The following is a 20,234-nucleotide window of genomic DNA, read 5'->3' on the forward strand; positions in this document are numbered from 1 at the left end:
GAAATATGGCACAGACCCCAGCACCCCACCTGTCCATGCAAAACAGGTGAACATTTTGTATCTGTTTTACAGGGGTTCTTTAAACGAACAGTACAGAACAATAAAAGGTACACATGCATAGAAAATCAAAGCTGCCAGATTGACAAAACTCAAAGGAAGCGTTGCCCTTACTGTCGGTTTCAAAAATGTCTAAGTGTTGGGATGAAGTTGGAAGGTAAGGCAAAGAGTTGTTCCTGCATATTTGTAAAGCATATAATATGTAACTGCTCTGCAGCATATTTAGAGTTGCTGAATTTCTGTCACTCTGGACTATTCCAAGATTCATGTCCTTATGGCTGATCAAAACTATTGTTTCCCGTGGCTCCCTGCATGCAACTTTTGTTTTTAAAGGACTCCCCTATAACATATGTACAGTAGCTATTGTGCTGGGAGGGTGGTTTAAATGTGTGCATTAGAAATGGCAACTCATAAGTACATATAACTTTACAGTTACAGCATAAGACTGTTGAGTATTCAAGCTAACAGTAAATACAAGAACAAATAAAATTCATTCGTTTAAGCAAACAGAATTAAATAAGAGTAGATATCATAGATTATTTAGGGAGAGTTTAACAGTTCCTACAGCAAGATTTCTAGCCATATATGAGAGTTTTAAAAACACAGCATTAGAGGTCTTGTATACTGGCAATTTTTCTCATGCACAATTGGTCATTCTTAGTTATCAATGGAATTCCTTGCATGGACAGGTTGTGCAACTGAGCAAATCATTAACTAAATAATCATTGAAAGTATGACTAGCATTCAATAGAAAGGGACCCTACTTTTGTTTTACTTTGCTTTCCAATAGAAGTCAATAAATATGAGGAAGTATAAAATATATTGGATTGGATTTAAGGTTTTCCTAGTATAGTTTTCCTAGTATATTTTAATAGTTCACTGAAATTATAGTATTCAACATTAGGAAAGACAGCTGTCTCTTCCCCTTTCTAAATTACTAGTAAGTTTGAGTTCATATCTATTTTAACAAGTCACAAATGCAAGATAAGAATTGCATCATGCTGCATTCTTTTACTCATAGCAAATTACCATTCAAATGTCTGGAAAATTCATTTTACTTCAGAACCAAATGTTAGCTTAAACAGAGATTTTGGGTTCTTCTTTATTTACGTGGCTATGGATGTTGCTGACTCAAAGTTGTGATAGCTATAAGGTATATAGTTTGGCCCCAAAATGAAATTCAGTAATGAGTTTAACAATGGATATTGAGATGCTAACACTTTTGCCATATTTTATTATGATTTTATGATGATCTACTTGGTTATGTCTCAGGTGATAGTGATTGCTAATTTGAAGCAAATGCTATATGAAATTTTTATTAGGGTTGCAGTGCTTCAAATATCAAGAAATGGGATTCAAAATGGCAGAAAACTCTGGCCCTATGTGTTATAATTTAGATATATGATGGATAGAATTTTATTTTATTTGCGGCTGATTTCAAGGTTGATTCTGAATGTAGAATGTATTCAGTGTTCCATTTCACAGCTTTTTAACGGTGGAATCCTGGACATCCTTAGCCTGCAATCCTACCTGGGAAAAAGAACGATTAAACTCAGTGGAATTTACTTCTGAGTAGACATGTACATGATTGCACTGTTAGCGTGGAGAATGGAACTTGCATGAGATTTTACTGTACATGATTTTGCCAAGGTTTTAAAAATGGACTAGGCATAATTACTGCATTTTAATACTTCTAAACTTTAACTGACAGTAACCTAAGAGTTTATTAATTTGCGGTGACTAATTTTAATCAGTGGGTCTGACAGTTGAGGCAGACTTGTTTATTTCTGAAGCTATTTAGGTTCCAGCATGAATGTGAAATATTTGTCATGCTGATACTAAGGGGTACCTTTTGATAGCTGAACAGTATGGTACCCTACACTTCCTTCAATACCACAGAAAGGCACCTTTGGTGCTTTCACAATATGGCATTTGATTTAAAGATAATTGATGGAACAATTCATCAGTTACTCACTTAAACACAAGTAATAAGCAAACTTCCTTCCATTAGTAGACAGCCTTATTTTCGTGCACACAGATCTACAATATGTCCCAACGTACTGCTTACAAAGTGTAGTCCACAAACCACTTGTTTCAGAATACTTCTGCGTAACAGGCAGTTGAGCCTACATTTGTTGCAATCTAGGGGGCTGCAGCAGTCCAGTCTATGGTCCACAGAATATAACATACTGTGTTTCTCCGAAAATAAGACACCATCTTATATTTATTTTTCCTCAAAGAAACCCCCACTATGGCTTATTTTCAAGGGATGTCTTTTTTATTATTATTAAGTCTGGTACAGTTTAACCTACAAGGTTAAACTGCCTATCACTATGGCTTATTTTCGGGGTATGGCTTATATTCCTTGAATGCTTAAAAATCCTGCTTTGGCTTATTTTATGGCTATGTCTTATTTTCGGAGAAACAGGGTAGTAGAGGTAATAGAAGTAATCTTGCCAAATACATGCTCAGAATCTGCATTTTGCAAGATATGACATTAATAGAGGAGCAATACGTGGACAGGAAGAAAGGATGCCCAAGCCATCCACCTCCTTTCCTCGCAACCCCCCCCCCCTAGGTAGGCTTGAATCCTATTTCTCAGCTCAGCTGGAGAGAGAAGTATTTAATGGATTTGCAAAGGAGAATCAGATGTCAGGGGCAGGATTAAGCACCACACTGCTAATTTTCTCTTAAAATATTCCCCTCCCATAACAGTGCTATGAGGGAATACCTCACGAGGGAATAATGTCAAAACAACAACTATGGTTACTTGGTGGGGTTTTGGTGCATATGAGACAACAGGCACCCACTGTCCGTACTTTCCAGGAACAAACGAAAAATTGTCTCAAAAAGTTCTTTCAGCTTGGTGAAAAAGTCTCTGCCGAAGGTGCTCATTTTATTTGTGACCCTATATTGTGGTGTGTTTCCTTTAAAAAAACAACAACAACCCTATGTTCGGCTCTTTTATGGTATGCTTGAAAATTGCTTTGACATGAGTGCAAAAGGTGATTTATAAATTAATAAATAATAATAATATTTTTAGTACTGACTAGATTTTTTTATTTAAAAAATGTAATCATTCGTCTACTGTATTTTAATATCAGCAGACATTTGGAATTCTTTGACACCACTAGAATGGTGTTAAAAATGGCTGCAATCCTATTATGCCTGAGCAGAAAGCATTTCCGTGTATTTATGGGGAAACATCCCTCTCTCTTTTTTTTTTGTTCTGGCTGTAGCCTTTCTATTGAATGTTTCTTGGGAGGCTCTCCACCTTCAATATTTTTGTTTTTAGGAGCCATAAAAAGCCATAGAAGGGATGGAAGCCTGAAAACTCCCTGCGCTCACCCAAAATGTTGTGCATAGACTTGGATGTCAGTTCCCCATCAAATCTTCCCTTTACATATATGCCTATCATATTGCTACATAGTCCAGTTGGCACTGTGCAGCTTACCTGTGGTACCCCTGAAAACACACACATGCATACACAGGGAGAGTCTTGTTTCCGGGCAGGATCAGTGCTTCTGATCTTACAAAAGTACAGCAATCAGAAACTGGCCAATGGTGTTTCATGTCGCACACATTGGAACAATTTGTATAAAAATGGTATACCACTGCAGCCAGTTAATAAACCTTCCAAATCAGGTATGCAGTTTTAGTTGCCTGCAGTCAGAAACAGTTGATGCTTTATTATTATTATTATTATTATTATTATTATTATTATTATTAAATTACCTTGCCACCCTTCTGCTCTTGTATCATAATCCAACTTCCCTTTTGTTACCTGCAGAACGGGAAGAAGAAATGCATGCCCTCACAACTGTAAATGCCCGTGACATTTATATACATGTTTCCTTGATTGTGATACATGGACTTAAATTCTAGTTCATAAATTACAGTTTAGGCTGAAATCATTAATTGTTAACGCCTTTATGATAATGTATAGTCCTCTGTGTACCTAGGACTTCTAATACATTTTTAATGGACCACTAATCCTTAAGATAAAAGCTTAGGAACGTAACCTCCAGCCATCTCAGCATGTCACCAAGCTGTCAGAGGCCTTTCTTGCTATCTAATTGCCATTGGGAAGGGCAGGGATGGTGAGACCCTCTCGCTGCTGCTTTCAAAATATGCTGTGGCAGAGACCACTGCTATGTTCCCTAAGGCAACTGTTGGAGTGGGTTTCCTTGACTTCTTCCCCCTCCAAATTCTCTTACAAGCTGAATGGCCTTAGCAGTTGCAGAATCAGCTCATCTCTGGGGTGGGTGACACCTGCCTATTTGGACATATACTGTATAGCCTATTTGGAGAAGCATCTCCAGAAGCTAGGGGTGCAGGGAGACTCAAAAGTGTTCTTAGAATGGCTAAACCCAAACAAAATACTGTTAACACTATTATAGCTGTTATTCGCTCACCCACCCCACAAACATTTCAAACAGCATGGAACCCAAAGGCTTTGAGAATTTAGTTAAGTGCCTCAAAATTGCATCCTCTCTATGGGCTGACGGAGATTTTTAAAAAAATTACAGATTCCTAGGGCGGCTTACCAAAAGTTAGAATTATAGTAAAGCAAATTGAAAGGAAAACATTAAAACACCACAGAATAAAACAGCAGCATTAAAGCAATCAGCAGACTAAATCAACCCAACACTAATGTACAGAGGATTAGTAAGCTTTGGATAACAAAAAGGTTTCAACCTGAACCAAAAATGTTATTAAGATAGGTGGAGAAACCTGAAGAAGAGCCTCTGTTGAAAATATTAGTATGTGGAAACAAACAGCTTTTTAGATGTCAGAGCCAAGCTGTGAAGGGCTTGGAAAGTAAAACAAACAAACAAACAAACACAGCACTTTTGAATTGAACCCACAAACAATCTGAAAGCCAGTGTAGTTGGTGGATCACAGGTATAATGTGATCATAACACCCGGTCAGAGTTAACAGCTTCACCACTGTAATTTGGACTAATTGCAGTTTCTGAACTGCCTTCAAAAGCAACCCCATGTACAAAGCACTGCACTGGTCTAACCTGGAGGTTACACGGATCACTGAGACCTGAATACTTCCGTTCAGGTAAGTTCACAGCTGGTGCTACAGCAGAAGCTGGTAGAAGATGCTCCATGTGCCAAGGAGACAACCTGTACTTCCGGTGACAAATATGGTCCTTTGAGGGGACGGTCCTCTTCCCCCAAGGCATTTATAGTCTAAAAAGATCCATACTGTATTGCTAAATTAATTTGAATACTGTCATTTGCTTCACAGTCATAATTTAACGCCCGTCATTTTTTCACCTCCCCTTTCAACAGCCGTGAGAGCTGACCGGATGCGTGGGGGTCGAAACAAGTTTGGACCAATGTACAAGAGGGACAGGGCACTGAAGCAGCAGAAGAAAGCTCTCATCCGAGCAAATGGACTCAAGTTGGAAGCCATGACTCAGGTGATTCAAGCAATGCCCACTGACCTAACAATATCCTCTGCGATCCAGAATATCCATTCTGCCTCCAAGGGCCTACCTCTGAACCATACAGCCTTGCCTCCCACAGACTATGACCGAAGCCCCTTTGTAACCTCTCCCATTAGCATGACAATGCCGCCGCATGGCAGCCTGCAAGGCTACCAGACCTACAGTCACTTTCCGAGCCGTGCTATCAAGTCTGAGTACCCCGATCCTTACACTAGCTCTCCTGAGTCGATAATGGGCTACTCTTACATGGATGGTTATCATCAGACAAGCTCGCCAGCAAGTATTCCTCACCTGATACTGGAACTCTTGAAGTGTGAGCCAGATGAGCCACAGGTCCAGGCAAAGATCATGGCATACTTGCAGCAGGAGCAAGCCAACCGAAGCAAACACGAAAAGCTCAATACCTTTGGGCTTATGTGCAAAATGGCTGACCAAACCCTCTTCTCGATTGTCGAGTGGGCCAGGAGTAGCATCTTCTTCAGAGAACTCAAGGTACGCTTCACACTTGTTTTCTATTGCATTACAATGAAATATAAATATGGTTTGCCGTTTTGCTTGGCGTGACTTACATTCACTCACTACTCTTTGGTCAAATGGCACTGTATAAGCTGTGAGCGTGGAGCTGTTCTGCTCATCTGTTATCCTCCCAGCATAAGGTATAAAAAAAGTCAGATCTCTATTCTGCAGATTTCCAGATCAACAAGATTCTGGTGAGCTGGAGTGTCTGTCCAAGGGGGGCTTCTTACAGAGTCTACAGCTGTCTAGTACGACACTTGTGGGAGTGGAGGAGAATGTTTGCTGTGGAAGATAGAAGATGTTCTTCCTTTGCAGGCCTTTGGCATATTTGCATGTTCCTCAGAAACGAGATAATGGGGGGTTTTGTGGGGAGAGGGCTACTGATATTAGAGAAATAGGGAAAAGTCAGACCGCTGGTAAGGTATCTTAGCAGAAGCAGGACTGAGAGAAAGGTATCTACGAATCTCAGGGTTTGTTGTGAGCTATGAATGGCTTCAAGTTTGGTCACAGACAGCACAGCTTGCTGAAAGAAAAGCATAAACCAGTCACTTGAGCTAATGCCAATCATTCATAAGACCAGATGGAACAAGTATGGGGGAGTCACTGGGCCCAGTAACTCCTGGGTAGGGCAGGATACATAAACATGTTGCAAAGAGAACCAAAATGCCTCAACTTCTGTGGCTCTGTACAGTTCTGATAAAATGAATATTATTCTGGTTGGCACAGTTTCCAGGAGCCTCTCAGCAAAATACTCCAACAACTTGTAGATATCAAAATAACAATAGGTGTGCTATCTGAGGAAGACATTTTGTGCTTTTGAGCACTCCAGAATGCAATGTTTTCAGGACTGGGGAGTACCCTGCGCTTTGCAAGTATCAAATGTGCATTTACTGTGCAAACACACACACACACACACACACACACACACACACACAAACAAACTGCTAGTGTGTAAAGGCCCTCAGAGTTACATTCCTATAATCTTTAAGAGTGTCAGAGAAAAAGGTCTACTCAAGTTCCTGCCCATAGATAAGCAAAAAGAGTAAGAATAAGAAGTCACTGACAGAACTGAAATGGTCAGCTAATGAAGTGGTCAGCAGTTGGCTTAGGAGGAGTGGAATCAATACAGAACCCTAGAGATGTGCTGGTGGCAGTTTTGAAGGAGGCCAGAAAGGGGGTTGGGGGGCATTTTTGCAATTCACTGAAGATAGGACTAGGAACAATGGAGCTTAAACGCTAGGAAAGCAGCTTTCTTTTGAGCATTAGAAAACAACAATAAACAACAATCACTCTCCTGTGGAAGCAGGTGTCCTGGGAGGTTGTGGAATGTTCTTTCTGAGAGACTTTCAGTGGAAGTTGGAAAATGTTTCTGCCAAATATTGTTCACATATAGCACAACCTGCCCTAGGGAAAAGGGATAGGAGCAGGGGACTCGTTCTGATTCTAAAAGTCTTCCATTCCCAAGTGTTACTGAGGAGTATGTCACATTTCAAGGGGGAGGATGGGAACGAACAGCAGGATTGTTGCAGCCAGGCCTTGGCTGATCTCACGAGTTCGCATTTATATTGCAGTCGTTGCTTATTGCCGATATGTAGTTTTCTTGTTGGTTTGCACAGCATTCCTGGCTCCTGAGAGCTGTTCTACACAGATGCAGAATTATTATTATTAATGATTAACTATTGAATTTATATACCGCCCTATACCAGCAGGTCTCAGGGTGGTTCACAGTATAAAATCAGAATATAAAACCCACAAAGTACATTATAAAAATGAAAACAACAATCCAATAACCACCTCCAACCCATTTTAAAAGGGCATGGGTTGTTTTTTGTGTTTAGTGACACATTATTTCCAAAGTAGATGAAAAGCTACGGTATTAAGACATATATAGTGCAAATCTAAACTAAAAGACATCGTCTTAATAGACAGGTAAAAATTAACCAGAAGGACTGAAATCATGTGCAAGAGGCTGGGGAGCTAGAAAGGGCTATCCTGGCACCGAAGGGAGAAGAAGACAGCAGGGAGAGTATTCCACAATTGGGGTGCCACTGCTGAGAAGGTCCTCTCAGACAGCAGGCAACTGCAGACGGTACTTTGATATCTTAAAGCACATATGCACATGTGAAAACAGGCAGTTCTTCAAGAACTCTAGTCTAACCTGGATGTTGCCAGAGCATGGATAACTGATGCAAAGCTATCTCTGTCCAGGTAGAACCACATTGTTCTGGAGTGCACATACAAAATGCCCCCCCCCCAAATGTTCCTTGCTTGCATGAATTAGCATGCCAAGGAAGATGTCTCTATCTTTGCCCTCTGATATACTAGTTTACTCTGCATAAAGAGGTTTGTTTATTTTCTTACTCACTCACTCAGTTTAAGGCCCATGATCCTTCCGCTTACAACTTCAGCTGATTCAATCCAGAGTGATGCCACCTCGGTCTGCACGTTCTGCATCACGTGTAGGCCAGCCATTCACCTTTGCTCTTTCAGTTCCATCCCCTCTCTTTATAGTCTATATATGCTTTTTTCTTTTTCCCCTAACTCTCCACAGTTTTCCTTACCATCACAAAATGAGGAAGCTCATCCATGGGCAACTCGTTTGCATGAAGGGATTCTTTTGTGCTTTGCTCTTGAGATGGTAAAGAAAAGACACAGGGATTCATTTCTACCACTTCACACCATACCGTCCCTTCCTGAATATGCCGCTGCCGCTGGGGGAAATGTTGTTCCTTCAACCTATACAGTACTGTGGTTATTGATAAGGCCTCTGTGGTTAAGGGAAAGAAATTGAGCGTCCCTCTGGAATTGCTGTCGTAGAATTTCCCCTTGTATAGAAAAGGCTTTTCCCATACTGCACCAAGACTAGTCCATTCTGCTACTGCTACCAGATGGGAGGCCAATGAGAAAATGAAGCAACAGCATGGAGGGCTGCACATTTTAGAGGCATTCCTAAGGCAGTGCTGCAGCCAAGCTGGCCTTGGTCCTAATCAGTCCTAAAATGGTTGATTGCCTGTGAATCCTGTTTGCTGCTAAGAGTAGTTATGGGGAAGAAAACTCTTTATAAGCAAATAAGGGACATATGTAACAAATATTTACAGAGTAAAGGTAAAGGTCCAGTCTTGACCGACTCTGGGGTTGCGGTGCTCATCTTGCTTTACTGGCCAAGGGAGCCGGCGTACAGCTTCCAGGTCATGTGGCCAGCATGACTAAGCTGCTTCTGGCGAACCAGAGCAGCACACAGAAACGGCGCTTACCTTCCCGCTGTAGAGGTACCTATTTATCTACTTGCACTTTGACGTGTTTTTGAACAGCTAGGTTGGCAGGAGCTGGGGCCGAGCAACGGGAGCTCACCCTGTCGCGGGGATTTGAACCGCCGACCTTCTGATTGGCAAGCCCAAGGCTCAGTGGTTTAACCCACAGCGCCACCCAAGAGTAGAGAGGTCTTATTCAAGATGCCAGCCAGTCAGATATGCCCTTTTTACATTACTCCATTCCATCCCCCTTTTTCTCATGCTACATCCTCCAGCAAACACTAAGCATTCCACACACACTGATTATGCTCAGTCCTCAATGGGCTATTTGTGTGTGCATTGGGCGGTGCCCTTTTTTAAAAAAACACCTAGTGGTTGTTGGTTTGTTTTTTGCACTTTTGCAAACCTCTGGATTTTTCCAAGCCTGCTGCAAATGGCATTCAAGGTGCCATTCCCACTCCATAAGAACACACACTCAGAGAATGTGATCACTCCTAGTTTGGTTTCAAAAGTTTTATTGGGGGAATTCCCATGATTTCAGCAAGCCTTAAACACACATGGTTCTGTGAATATTCTGGTAAATGTTTAACTTGCATATTTTCATGAGCGTGCAGATGTTGGATGTGTTGTGCCCAAGTCTGTTTTCCTCGGGAACTCATAGCGTGCAGTTTATTTAGTGCAAACAATGCAACAATCGGCATCAAGTTGTAGCATGCACTCTGGTCGTCATTTTATCTCATGCTCTATGCCAGAGGACTTGAGAAAGATATAACAAATCTTGAGTGAGAAACCAGAAAAATGTTCTGGGCATAGTCCATACTGGACTGTCTTATAGCCCTCCATCGTTTCAAAGAGGCTTGTGCAAGAAACATACTGCAGGATTACACCCTTATTTCTTGCCTCTCCCTACCGTGGCGACATTGTGGTTGTAGAGTGAGTTATACCATAAATAAAGCAATAAAATATTAGTGGGCATTAAAACACATAGCAATGTGGATGTGTGGTGTTAATTAGTTTAGACCTGCTCCTCAGAATCTCCATATCTAGGGGGAATCTACTGCTGGCTAACAGATGCAGGGGACAAGAGGGTGTGACTGTTCCCTTCCACACCACCCTTGTAAGCTTTCACAGGAGCATTTGGCTGGACACTGTTAGAAAACGAAGGCTGGTCTCGACAGAGCTTTCATAAAATCACAGCATTTTAGTTGGGAGGGACCTTAGAGCTCATCTAGTTCAACCCCTTGCTCAACTGATCTGATCTACAGAACTCTTGTTGTTAAGTATTTGTGCCTAAAAATACACTGCTTTATTATATGGAAGGCATGGTCTTTCAAAGGTTATAAAGGAATTCATAAAAGAATGTGAATGTTATGTGTATATTGTACTGAAGCAGAATTAGTCCCTGAGCCAAAGCTGTCTTGCTGAAAAATGCCACCTGGCTCCAAAAAAAAGGGAGCAGTTGTAATATGTTATATAATGCTTTTGGAGCACTGAAAGTAAACTGTACATCAGTCCCAGAGCAAGCATGGCCAGTGGCCAGGGATGATAGGAGCTCTAATTCAGCAACATCTGGAGAGCCAAAAGTTCTCCATGTCTGACATACATCATAATTGCACTGCAGTTATTAAACAGGCCCTGATGCCTATTTCTTATGCATACAAGAGTTGACAAAATAACAGAATGTTGGGAAGTGGCTAATAATAATAATAATAATAATAATAATAATAATAATAATAATAGAAGTCTCATTGCTTTTGGTGGGTCCACTCTAAGTATGACTAAGTATGGGGAGTGGGTGGCGCTGTGGTCTAAACCGAGCCTCTTGGGCTTGCTGATCAGAAGGTCAGTGGTTCGAATCCACGTGATGGGGTGACCTCCCGTTGCTCTGTCCCGGCTTCTGCCAACCTAGCAGTTCAAAAGCATACCAGTGCAAGTACGTAAATAGGTACCGCTGTGGTGGGAAGTTCAAACGGCATTACCATGCACTCTGGTTTCCGTCATGGTGTTCTGTTGTGCCAGAAGTGGTTTAGTCATGCTGACCACATGACCCAGAAAGCTCTGTGGACAAACACCAGCTCCCTTGGCCTGAAGCAAGATGAGCGCCACCCCATAGTCGTCTTTGACTGGACTTAACTGTCCAGGGGTCCTTTACCTTTTAATCCTAACCCCATTTATCACAGTGTAAGCCCCACTGAACTCGGGAGGACTTACTACTTAGAATTGCATTGTAAGTATATATAGAGTTGTCACCATGAATGTATTAATTTATACAATTATTTTTGTTTATGTGGTGCTAGGTGAGAGATTTGTCCAGGCCTTTTAGAACTTTAAAATGGTTTTGTTTTGAATGCTGGGTTTTTACAGTCTGCTGTGATCTGCTTGTACATGGTTTTATTGCATTTTTCTGTTTTGTGTGGAAGATGCTCTGGAAGCTGTAGCTGAAGAGCAGCTAACAAATGTTTGAAATAAACAAACGATGAAGCCTGTGTGCATAGCACCTTACAGCGTAAGTCAAAAAGGTGCTTATCTTGATTTCTTATATTAGGTGGCTAGGAGCTTCTAATTCAAGTTTGGCCAGAAAGCAAAAGCAGATGGGGAATAGGTACTGCTGTAGCAAATTTATTTATTTTACATCCACCTTCCTTCAAGGCAGTGTACCCACAGCTGCCAGGCAATCCACAGTCCTCTCAGAAAATGGGATGTAGGAGCACAGAAAGCTGTCTTGTGCCAAGTCAGGCCATTGGTCCATCTAGCTGAAACGGGGACCTTCTGCCTGCTCCATCACTGAGCCCAAATCGGTGCCACCGAGAGATGCTTTCTGGCACCACGTTGTCAACCTACCAGGGTGAAGGGGAAGCAGAGGAGCAACAAAATCCCTCCCACCTCTTGGTAGAATATTATGTGCGACTAACTTAGCAAGTGGTTAGAAGTACAATCCAGTATGTTGCCTCCAGAAGCAGGCCAAGACACTCGGGTGTCTTGAGGCAACATCCATATTGGCATTCCATGATACTAAATGTATCTTAATATCCAAAATAATCAGCATTTTGTTGCCCTTTAATGGTATCCCAAAATCTGCTGCATGGGTAGTCTGTTTCATCCCACTGTGGTGGGTGGTCATCTGTAATCCCCTCACATTCCTTGTCACAACATGGTTCTGGTGTCATTATTGCTATGACCACATTTTATTCCCTTTTCTTGCCACAGTGTAATAAACACTAGGATTGTACCATTAAGACAGCAAAGCTATTACCCATCCTGGCTGCTATTGTAGTCCAGTAACATCCAGAGGTGATGAGGTGTGTGAGAGAGAGATACAGATTTCCCTATCCCAGAATAATAAAAGCAGAATAATATAGCATTTGTGTCAAGGAAACAACAGGTTGAGTGGGTAAATTTAGTAGGAAAAAATGTTTGGCCAGATGGACAGACATGCTTTTAGCAAAACTTTTATTTACTGCAGTGTGTTTTCAATGTTGCTCCTAGCAACTGGAAAGATACTAAAAGCTTTCTTCATTGACATGAAGGCAGCAATCCTATGCTTCTGTGTCAAGGAGCAAGTCCCACGGAACACAGTGAGGCTTACTTCTAAATAAACACAGAGAGAGTCAAGCTACCTAGGAGAGAAGTGATCTGCTTCCAACTAAATCTGGCTCGCTCATTTGGTGAAGGAAAAGTTTCTTTGAAAATGTGTTGCTAAATAAAAATCTTGGATGGAGTTCGCTTAATGATTTTTTTTAAAAAAACCAACAAAACCAACTAGGGTAACAATAAACACAGGAAATATACATGAATAAAGTGTTCTGAAAAGTCAAGCCACAAGTCTTTAACAACTATAAATACCACCTAAGCTAGGTCACTATTATTAGCAAAGGTTGAACAAAAGAAGAGGTCCAGAAATAGATACGGTGGCCTGAGTTAAGGGATGGTATGAAATGTCTTGTTTAACCTTACGCAGATATTGTTGCCATAGCATAGGAAATGGTTTTTGCTGGCTCATGTGTTCTGTGGGGATGAAGGATGTTTCCATGTTGTCTGTTTGCCAAGGAAATTCCTTAACAGGCCTGTTTGCTAAACAGAGGAAATATCAGCCTACTGGGGTGTCGCTGGACGCGATGGGAACATCTATCTTCATTCTGTTGCTGGCTGTGATCAGTTTGGGCTGCAGGCTTGTACGGGCGACTCTATATTTATAGTGACAGTGAGCATTTATGTTGCACATCTGAGTGTTCAAAGTCAGTGGTGTAAAATAGAGAAAAATCTCTTCCAGGTATTGTTGCTCTTGGTCCTTTAACCACCTCGCCGTCCCATTTAGCACCATCTGCTGTCATCCTTCTTCTTTAAAGAAACAGGTGTGATGTAAACATGCCCTCTGTTTCTGATGTCCAGGCTGTGAGTGCCATAGAATCATAGAACGGTAGAGTTGGAAGGAACCACAAGGGTCATTTAGTCCAGCCACCTGCAAGTAGTTTATATAGCCAAAAGGGCTATATAAACTACTCTCAAGAGGAAGGTATTGGTGGCCAAAGGGGTCTCCCTCCTGCAAGGTTTGCGGAAGTACAAATGATCTGGGGGTGGGGTGGGGTGGAGCGGGGAGGGGAGCCTAAGGGAGGAAGGACTCCTAAAAACAGTTCAGTGAGGTTTGAGCATGCTCATTTGCTGATTGACTGTTGGAGCAAAAGAAGGAAAACTTCTGAGGAGGGATGGAGTGGAGATGCTAGCAGTCATGAACAGCAGCATTCCACACCAAATCATTTAGTTGCAGGACCCACTTGTAAAAAGCCTCTGAGTATATATATGCCAAATTCCTTTCTCTCCTTCCTGACCAATTGAAGCCCCCCCCCCCTCCCCACACACTTAGAAGGAATAGATTTTCTAACAGTTTTTGTCATTGACAGCCTAATACAAAATGATGTTTATGCTGCATAAGTTTGTATCCAAGCTTGTTATGTATTTGAAGGACACATTGGAGAAGGATGTGTTTATTCTCTTCTATTAGCACACATTTACACATTGGAATATTGTTTCAAACAAAAACCTAGCTTCCAATCTATTAAAAAAAAAAGATACAGACCATCCCAGCAGGGTGATAAAGTTTTCCTGTGTTCCAATAATAAAGCCTGTCCATTCCGTACCAGCAGTTTCCAGTTCCTTTGTGGCTGGACAGCTTGGGAAGACGAACTCACTCCTAAGTAGCCAACCTGCAGTATCAGTGAGGGAGTCGGAAACAGATGTTCACCAGGCTGTACAATTTGTTGTCACTGTCAATATTACGTGGCACTTTTCCCAACGGAAATTGTTTGTGGATGGAAAAGAATGCAACGGTGGGGGCATGAGGGGGGATCATGTCAAAAAGGGCTTGTATTTCTTCTGCTAGGTGTAAAGCTCTTTTTAAGGGAAAATGATTACATGGGAACAGACCTTAATATGCTGTGGACAGGTAGCTTAGATTTCATTAAAATTTAGCATCTGTTCTGCCAAATTCGCCAATATGTTTGCGTACAACTTTTTCTGTTCTCAGAAGTACTGTATTATGAAATATCAGAATATAGCCAGAGTTAAATGTGTTTCAATCTGAATTATTCCAGTTGAAGAGATTTTGAGCATGAGGATAAATCAACTTGATTTCTTAAAAAATGATTTAACTGTGGCAACATCATGTCCAATATGTTTAAAAAGACAAGAGATTGGGGGCAGGGAACCTTATATCCATTTTAAAACTGCAAAAGAATAATTGTTTTAATGTATTTTTTAAGACATTGGGTATTTTCATAACATAAAGTTTGTGTTGTTTTTTAAAAAACCAATTCCATTTAAATGTTTGGCCAGAGCAAAAGAGCCAATCTTATTCCAGGTATCATGAGCGGTATTAAAGATATGCATACACTTTGCTAAAATGCTTTTAGAGTTTTTAAATATCTTTTCCCCGAAACTCTCTAATATATTTAGTTGTGGAACAGGTGCAGAAAACCACCTAGAAAGCTGACTATACCATTTTAATATTCATAAGTATTATTAAAAAGATACATAATATGATCCATGATAAAAGTTCTAGATATAATTCTCATGCAATCATATAATTCTTCTGTAATTTCCCATTATCAAACCATTATGCTTATATGTAAGTTAGTTCAACAAAAGTGTTTGGACATTAAAGATTGTGTTTAATTTGACTAAAAAAATTCACCTTGAATCAAATACTTTTAGTCTACCGTAATTCAGTTGCCAATCAGATTTTAAAACAAGATTGTATGTAGCTGACCTTGTTTGTTCCCATGAATATAATATCTGTTTGGGTCTTCAACATAATGATGTCTCAGAAATAAACATGAAGCTTAAAGAAGATTTAGCTATAATTACAAAGTTGTAGTCTGAGTAAAATCATTGTTAAGCCACAAAACAATAGTTGGATCTATTCCTTTTTTTAAAAAAAGGCATTTATATTTCAGTAATGTTTTTTTAAGGTATCACCAGCCACATAATTAGCATTACTTTTTAGCAATGTTTAGTATAGGATGTTTGAAATGCTTTTGTCAAAACACAGAAGAAATTGATCTTCAATATATAAGATTTTTTTTAACTGCCACATCATTCCTTTTCAAGGGTTCATTGGGTTTCCAGAAACCTTTATAACATTAGACATAATCTCAAGGCATATTGTTAACAGTAAACGGTAGTTTCATTAAACGATTTCCTTTAGACAGCCAGTTTCCCTGCTTCACTTTCTGTTTTCATTTGTGGTAAGAACAGAATAAATAAATGCTGCACCTAGACATTGGCAAAATAACTCTCTAAAAGAGTATGTGAATGTAATCTGGTAAAGCTATAACGCCGGCTTCCCTCAAACCACCATTTTGCAAATCAGGTTCCAGCTTTGGGAAATATATACAATCTCCTCCTCCTTTCTCCACAGCAAATTTCTGCACCTTACCTGTTCAGCATTAACCAGTATGCAGTTGTACATAGTTAAAGCTAACAAAGTTTTCTCGTAACTATAGTCTGAAAATGTACTTCAAACCATAGCTCCAAATTCTGATTTACAAAAGAACCATGGTTAGTGTTGGTGTGCAAGTAACTCTAAACCTTGGTTATTGTTTACAAAGGAAGAGGGGGGATAATTTTCTTTAGGGATGGTAGAGGTAGAAGAATTCATCTCTGAGGCTGACTCCTGATTTGCAAACCATGGGGAGTTGATGTTACATCTGTACCAAATCTCGGTTACTAACAGTCTTTCAAACTACAGATGCAACCCAATGAGACTTAATTTGGTTTGAACTGTCTTGAAACCCATTCCTAAATACTCGTAGTTGAGTATCTGCCAGAGACACTCATGTAGTATCAATACAACATTGGTGTATTATTGTCACGATTCCAGTCAGCACTGGGTGGCTCAGTATGATTGTTGTCACACTCAGAACTGCTCTGGGGCAACATTAAGTCCTATACATTGCATTGGGCTAATCGGATTTCAAGTTGGAACCAAACTCAGGTTAGTTGTCACAACCTTTTATACATTTCATTGTAGGCAAGGATTTCTTAGACTAGCCAAATAGACAGGAGGAAAACCTCACCTCCCATCTCACTTTCTGGTTCTTACCTGCCTATGTGTTGTTGGGGGTAGGGAGCAGATCTCTTGCTTTGCTCTGATTTTACAATGCTATTTTCACAGCGATTTGCAGTGTGATTCTAATCATGTCTGCTCGGGATTAAGTCCCAGTGAATTCAGTAGGACTTGCTTTCAGTGGAAAGTGCAACCACTTTCCACGCAAACACTCATTTTTCGCTCCAAAGAATCATAGAATGGTAGAGTTGGAAGGGGTCACGAGGGTCATCTAGTCCAGCTCCCTGCAATGCAGGAATCTTTTGCCTAACGTGGGGCTCAAGCCCTCAATCCTGAGATTAAGCGTCTCATGCTCTATTAGCTTGAGCATATCCTGAGTTCAGAGAAGGGGAGATGATTACTTCACAGCCAATCAGAGTGGGAGGAGCGAGGAGCCCTGCAGACTTTTGGAACTGCTCTGCAAAGCCAGCAACTCACACATTTTGATTTGTAACTCTGTTTATGGAAGGGTTAGTGACATTCATTCATTCATTAAAAAAAAAAAGCAAGCTCAGACTCTGGGGCTGCTTGCGGGCATGGGCCCTAGTGCAGTTGCTCTAATCGTACCATGGATACCAGTAATTCAGCCTTGAGTTAGCTGGATTCAACCCTGTATTTGCAATTACTCATTTCTTGTCATGTACTTTTAATTGTCATAAGGCCCTTTGAGAGCCAAACTGAGTGCAAAGTCATTGGAATACATAATAACAGGCAGATATGTCTTTACACTGAAGTGTTTCATGGCCAAGCTGGACACAATGTTGGAGAACTGCAACCACATCTCTCATGCATTCATTCAAATGAAGCTGGGGGAGGAGTGTTACTGTTTTCCCAATGATATTTTCCTGATGTAAATATTCCTTTTCTCAATCTCACCCCACCCCAGGAGAGGGGCAGCCCTACCTTTATGCAGAATGAAGCAGTTGCTTCAGGGGGGCAATTTGGGTGTCCTGTAGAGTGCAGCGAATTGTTCGTTATTTAATTGATTGGGTCTGGATTTTATTGTCAGGATGGGGAAGAAGCATTTGTGGGATTAGGTGCCAAAATAACTTTGCATGCCTTGGACATTATGTGCCTTAGTGGGAGAGGGGTACCCTTTGTTGCACTGCCCCAGGTGGAACAATGCCTTGGAATTGGCCCTGCTTGGAAGCTGGTATTTGTAGTATTCAGGAAAATATATGGGTACACATACAGCCAGGGGCGTAGCAAGGGATGTGTTGGAGGTGGGCCACCCCAGGTGCCACCCTAGAGGGGGGTGACACTCGCCGCGCCCCCCGCGACTCCCAAGCCACGCCACACCGCTCGGTAAAAAGCCTCCCTGGCCCACCCCTCGCCTCTGCGGCTATGCCCAGCAGGAAGGAAGAAGCAAAGTGCGCGCCAGTCGAGCAGGTGACGAGCAAGCAAGCCAGCTGCCACTGTGCCGAGAGAGGCTTTTTACCAGGAGGCTGGAGGCTGGCAGGGAAAAGCGTCCCCTTCTACCCACCCACTGCTCCCAGCTCCGGCACCCCACTATGTAGCACACATGCGTCGATGCGTCACTGAGTAGCAATGCATGTGTCGTACGTAGCAACACTGCGCATGCGTACTATGTAGCGCCGCCCCGCCCCCGGGTGCGCATCACGTTTGCCGCTCCCGGTGCCCGAGCGGCTTCCTACGCCAGTGCATACAGCTTCCCTAGCAGGGATAATTTACTCTGAAATAACAACATAGGAAGAAAGAGTCAAATCCCGTGGTTCTAAGGGAATCAGGGGAGGCAAAAAATATGAGATCTAATCATGGATGTCCAACATCTCATCTAGTTTGACCCTCACTGTAAATGTTCACAGGTGTCTCAGAATAAAGTTGAACAGTTACATTCAGGAATCGAGCTTCATCATCATTCACTGGATTGTAAAGGCAGATAATAATTTATGAAAAGGGGGAAAATTAAATATCCATACCAGACAAGCCATTAAGTCACTGCAGGAGTGAGGGTGGATTGTAATAGGCCTTGTTCTTTCATCTGCACCCAGCAGAGAAACCCTGAATGCACAAAACAGCTGGGACATGTCATGTGTACAACTTGAGCTGATGAATTGAAATAATAAATTCATTCTAATTAAGGTTTGGTTCTTTCCAATTGACTATTTCCTGTAGTTGAAAGCCACAGCTTTATACGCTATGCGTTTTCAAATCAGGATTGTAGTGTATATTACATTTTTTTATTGTACAAATATCGTTGTCAGCGAATTTGTTTCTCAATGTCTACTGCCCTGTGTTCTTTGGGAAAATGATAGCTTTAAATTATTGTGAATTAGAACTTCTTCCTATCCATTGCAGTTATTTTCCGTTTTCAGAATGGGGATGACACAACAAAATAACACTCTGAATTGTATTGCTACACCAATTTGCTCTTTATTATATTAGTTTTCCACATTAAAGCAGTTGTTGCATCATTTTTGAAAAAAAAAATCCTGCCCTACTCTGCAAACATGTAGTTTTGAAATGGAAGGTAGAAGCAAACAAAGTTTGTTTAGGCAAACATTTTATATTTCCTTGAAAATAGGGCATGGGCAAACTCTGTCCATCATAAGTGTTTTAATTATTTAGGATGAGTGCCTGAAAAATGAACAGTCCATGAAAATTATGATTATAACCCTGAACACAGTTCTAGTTCACAGTTTATAGCATAAATACAGTATTTTTTCCTTCTATAAGATGCCCCCATGTATAAGACACCCCCCTATTTTTGGGGACTCAGATTTAAGAAAATGGGGGGAGATATATCCGTGTATAAGACGCCCCCCCCCATTTTCGACATTATTTTTTAGGGAGGAAACCTAGTCTTATACACGGAAAAATATGGTAATCTTTTTTAAACATACACAAACACGCATCAGAATTTGCCCACTGCTGATCTTTGAGATTTCATGCAATCCAACTCTACTTATTTACCATGGACGTTCCTTGTTCTTTTGGTACATGACTGGAAAATAACTCTTCCAGTTTGGTTGGCATTCTGCTTTTGGAGCAGGTGTTAGTCATGTATCTCCAAAATGTTGCTAGTGTGCACTGAAATGCTGTAGAATACTTTGCCAGATTTCAGCGCCTCCTCCAGGGACCCAGAATTAAAATTTCTAAATGATGGGAAGGGGTACATTTTGACACGTGTTGACTCTAGTGCACATTCATGGAATCGGTGATGAGAAGCTCGTACTCCTCCAGATGTTGTCACACTCGTTCCTATCAGCACCAGGTAGCTCAGCCAACGTTTTGGTATTGTGGGAGCTGTATTCCAACAACATCTGGAGGACCACGTTCCCCACCCCTGATGTAAATGCATGCCCACCTGGATGACTTACAGAAAAA

At 41.2% G+C, this 20,234-nt stretch overlaps 1 protein-coding gene across 6 annotated transcripts in view; it reads left to right on the forward strand.

The window, feature by feature from the left end:
- The window catches only part of NR5A2 (nuclear receptor subfamily 5 group A member 2), a 115,487-nt gene that overhangs the window by 24,123 nt on the left and 71,130 nt on the right, over window positions 1-20,234 (forward strand). For all 6 annotated transcript variants that reach the window (XM_035124043.2, XM_035124042.2, XM_035124047.2 and 3 more), the window contains exons 3-4: window positions 73-214; window positions 5,362-6,011. In XM_035124043.2, coding sequence (XP_034979934.1) covers window positions 73-214; window positions 5,362-6,011 — 792 coding nt within the window. The remainder of the gene's footprint in view (window positions 1-72; window positions 215-5,361; window positions 6,012-20,234) is intronic.

This window comes from Zootoca vivipara, chromosome 7 (genome assembly GCF_963506605.1).
Source record: "Zootoca vivipara chromosome 7, rZooViv1.1, whole genome shotgun sequence".
Classification (NCBI taxonomy): domain Eukaryota; kingdom Metazoa; phylum Chordata; class Lepidosauria; order Squamata; family Lacertidae; genus Zootoca; species Zootoca vivipara.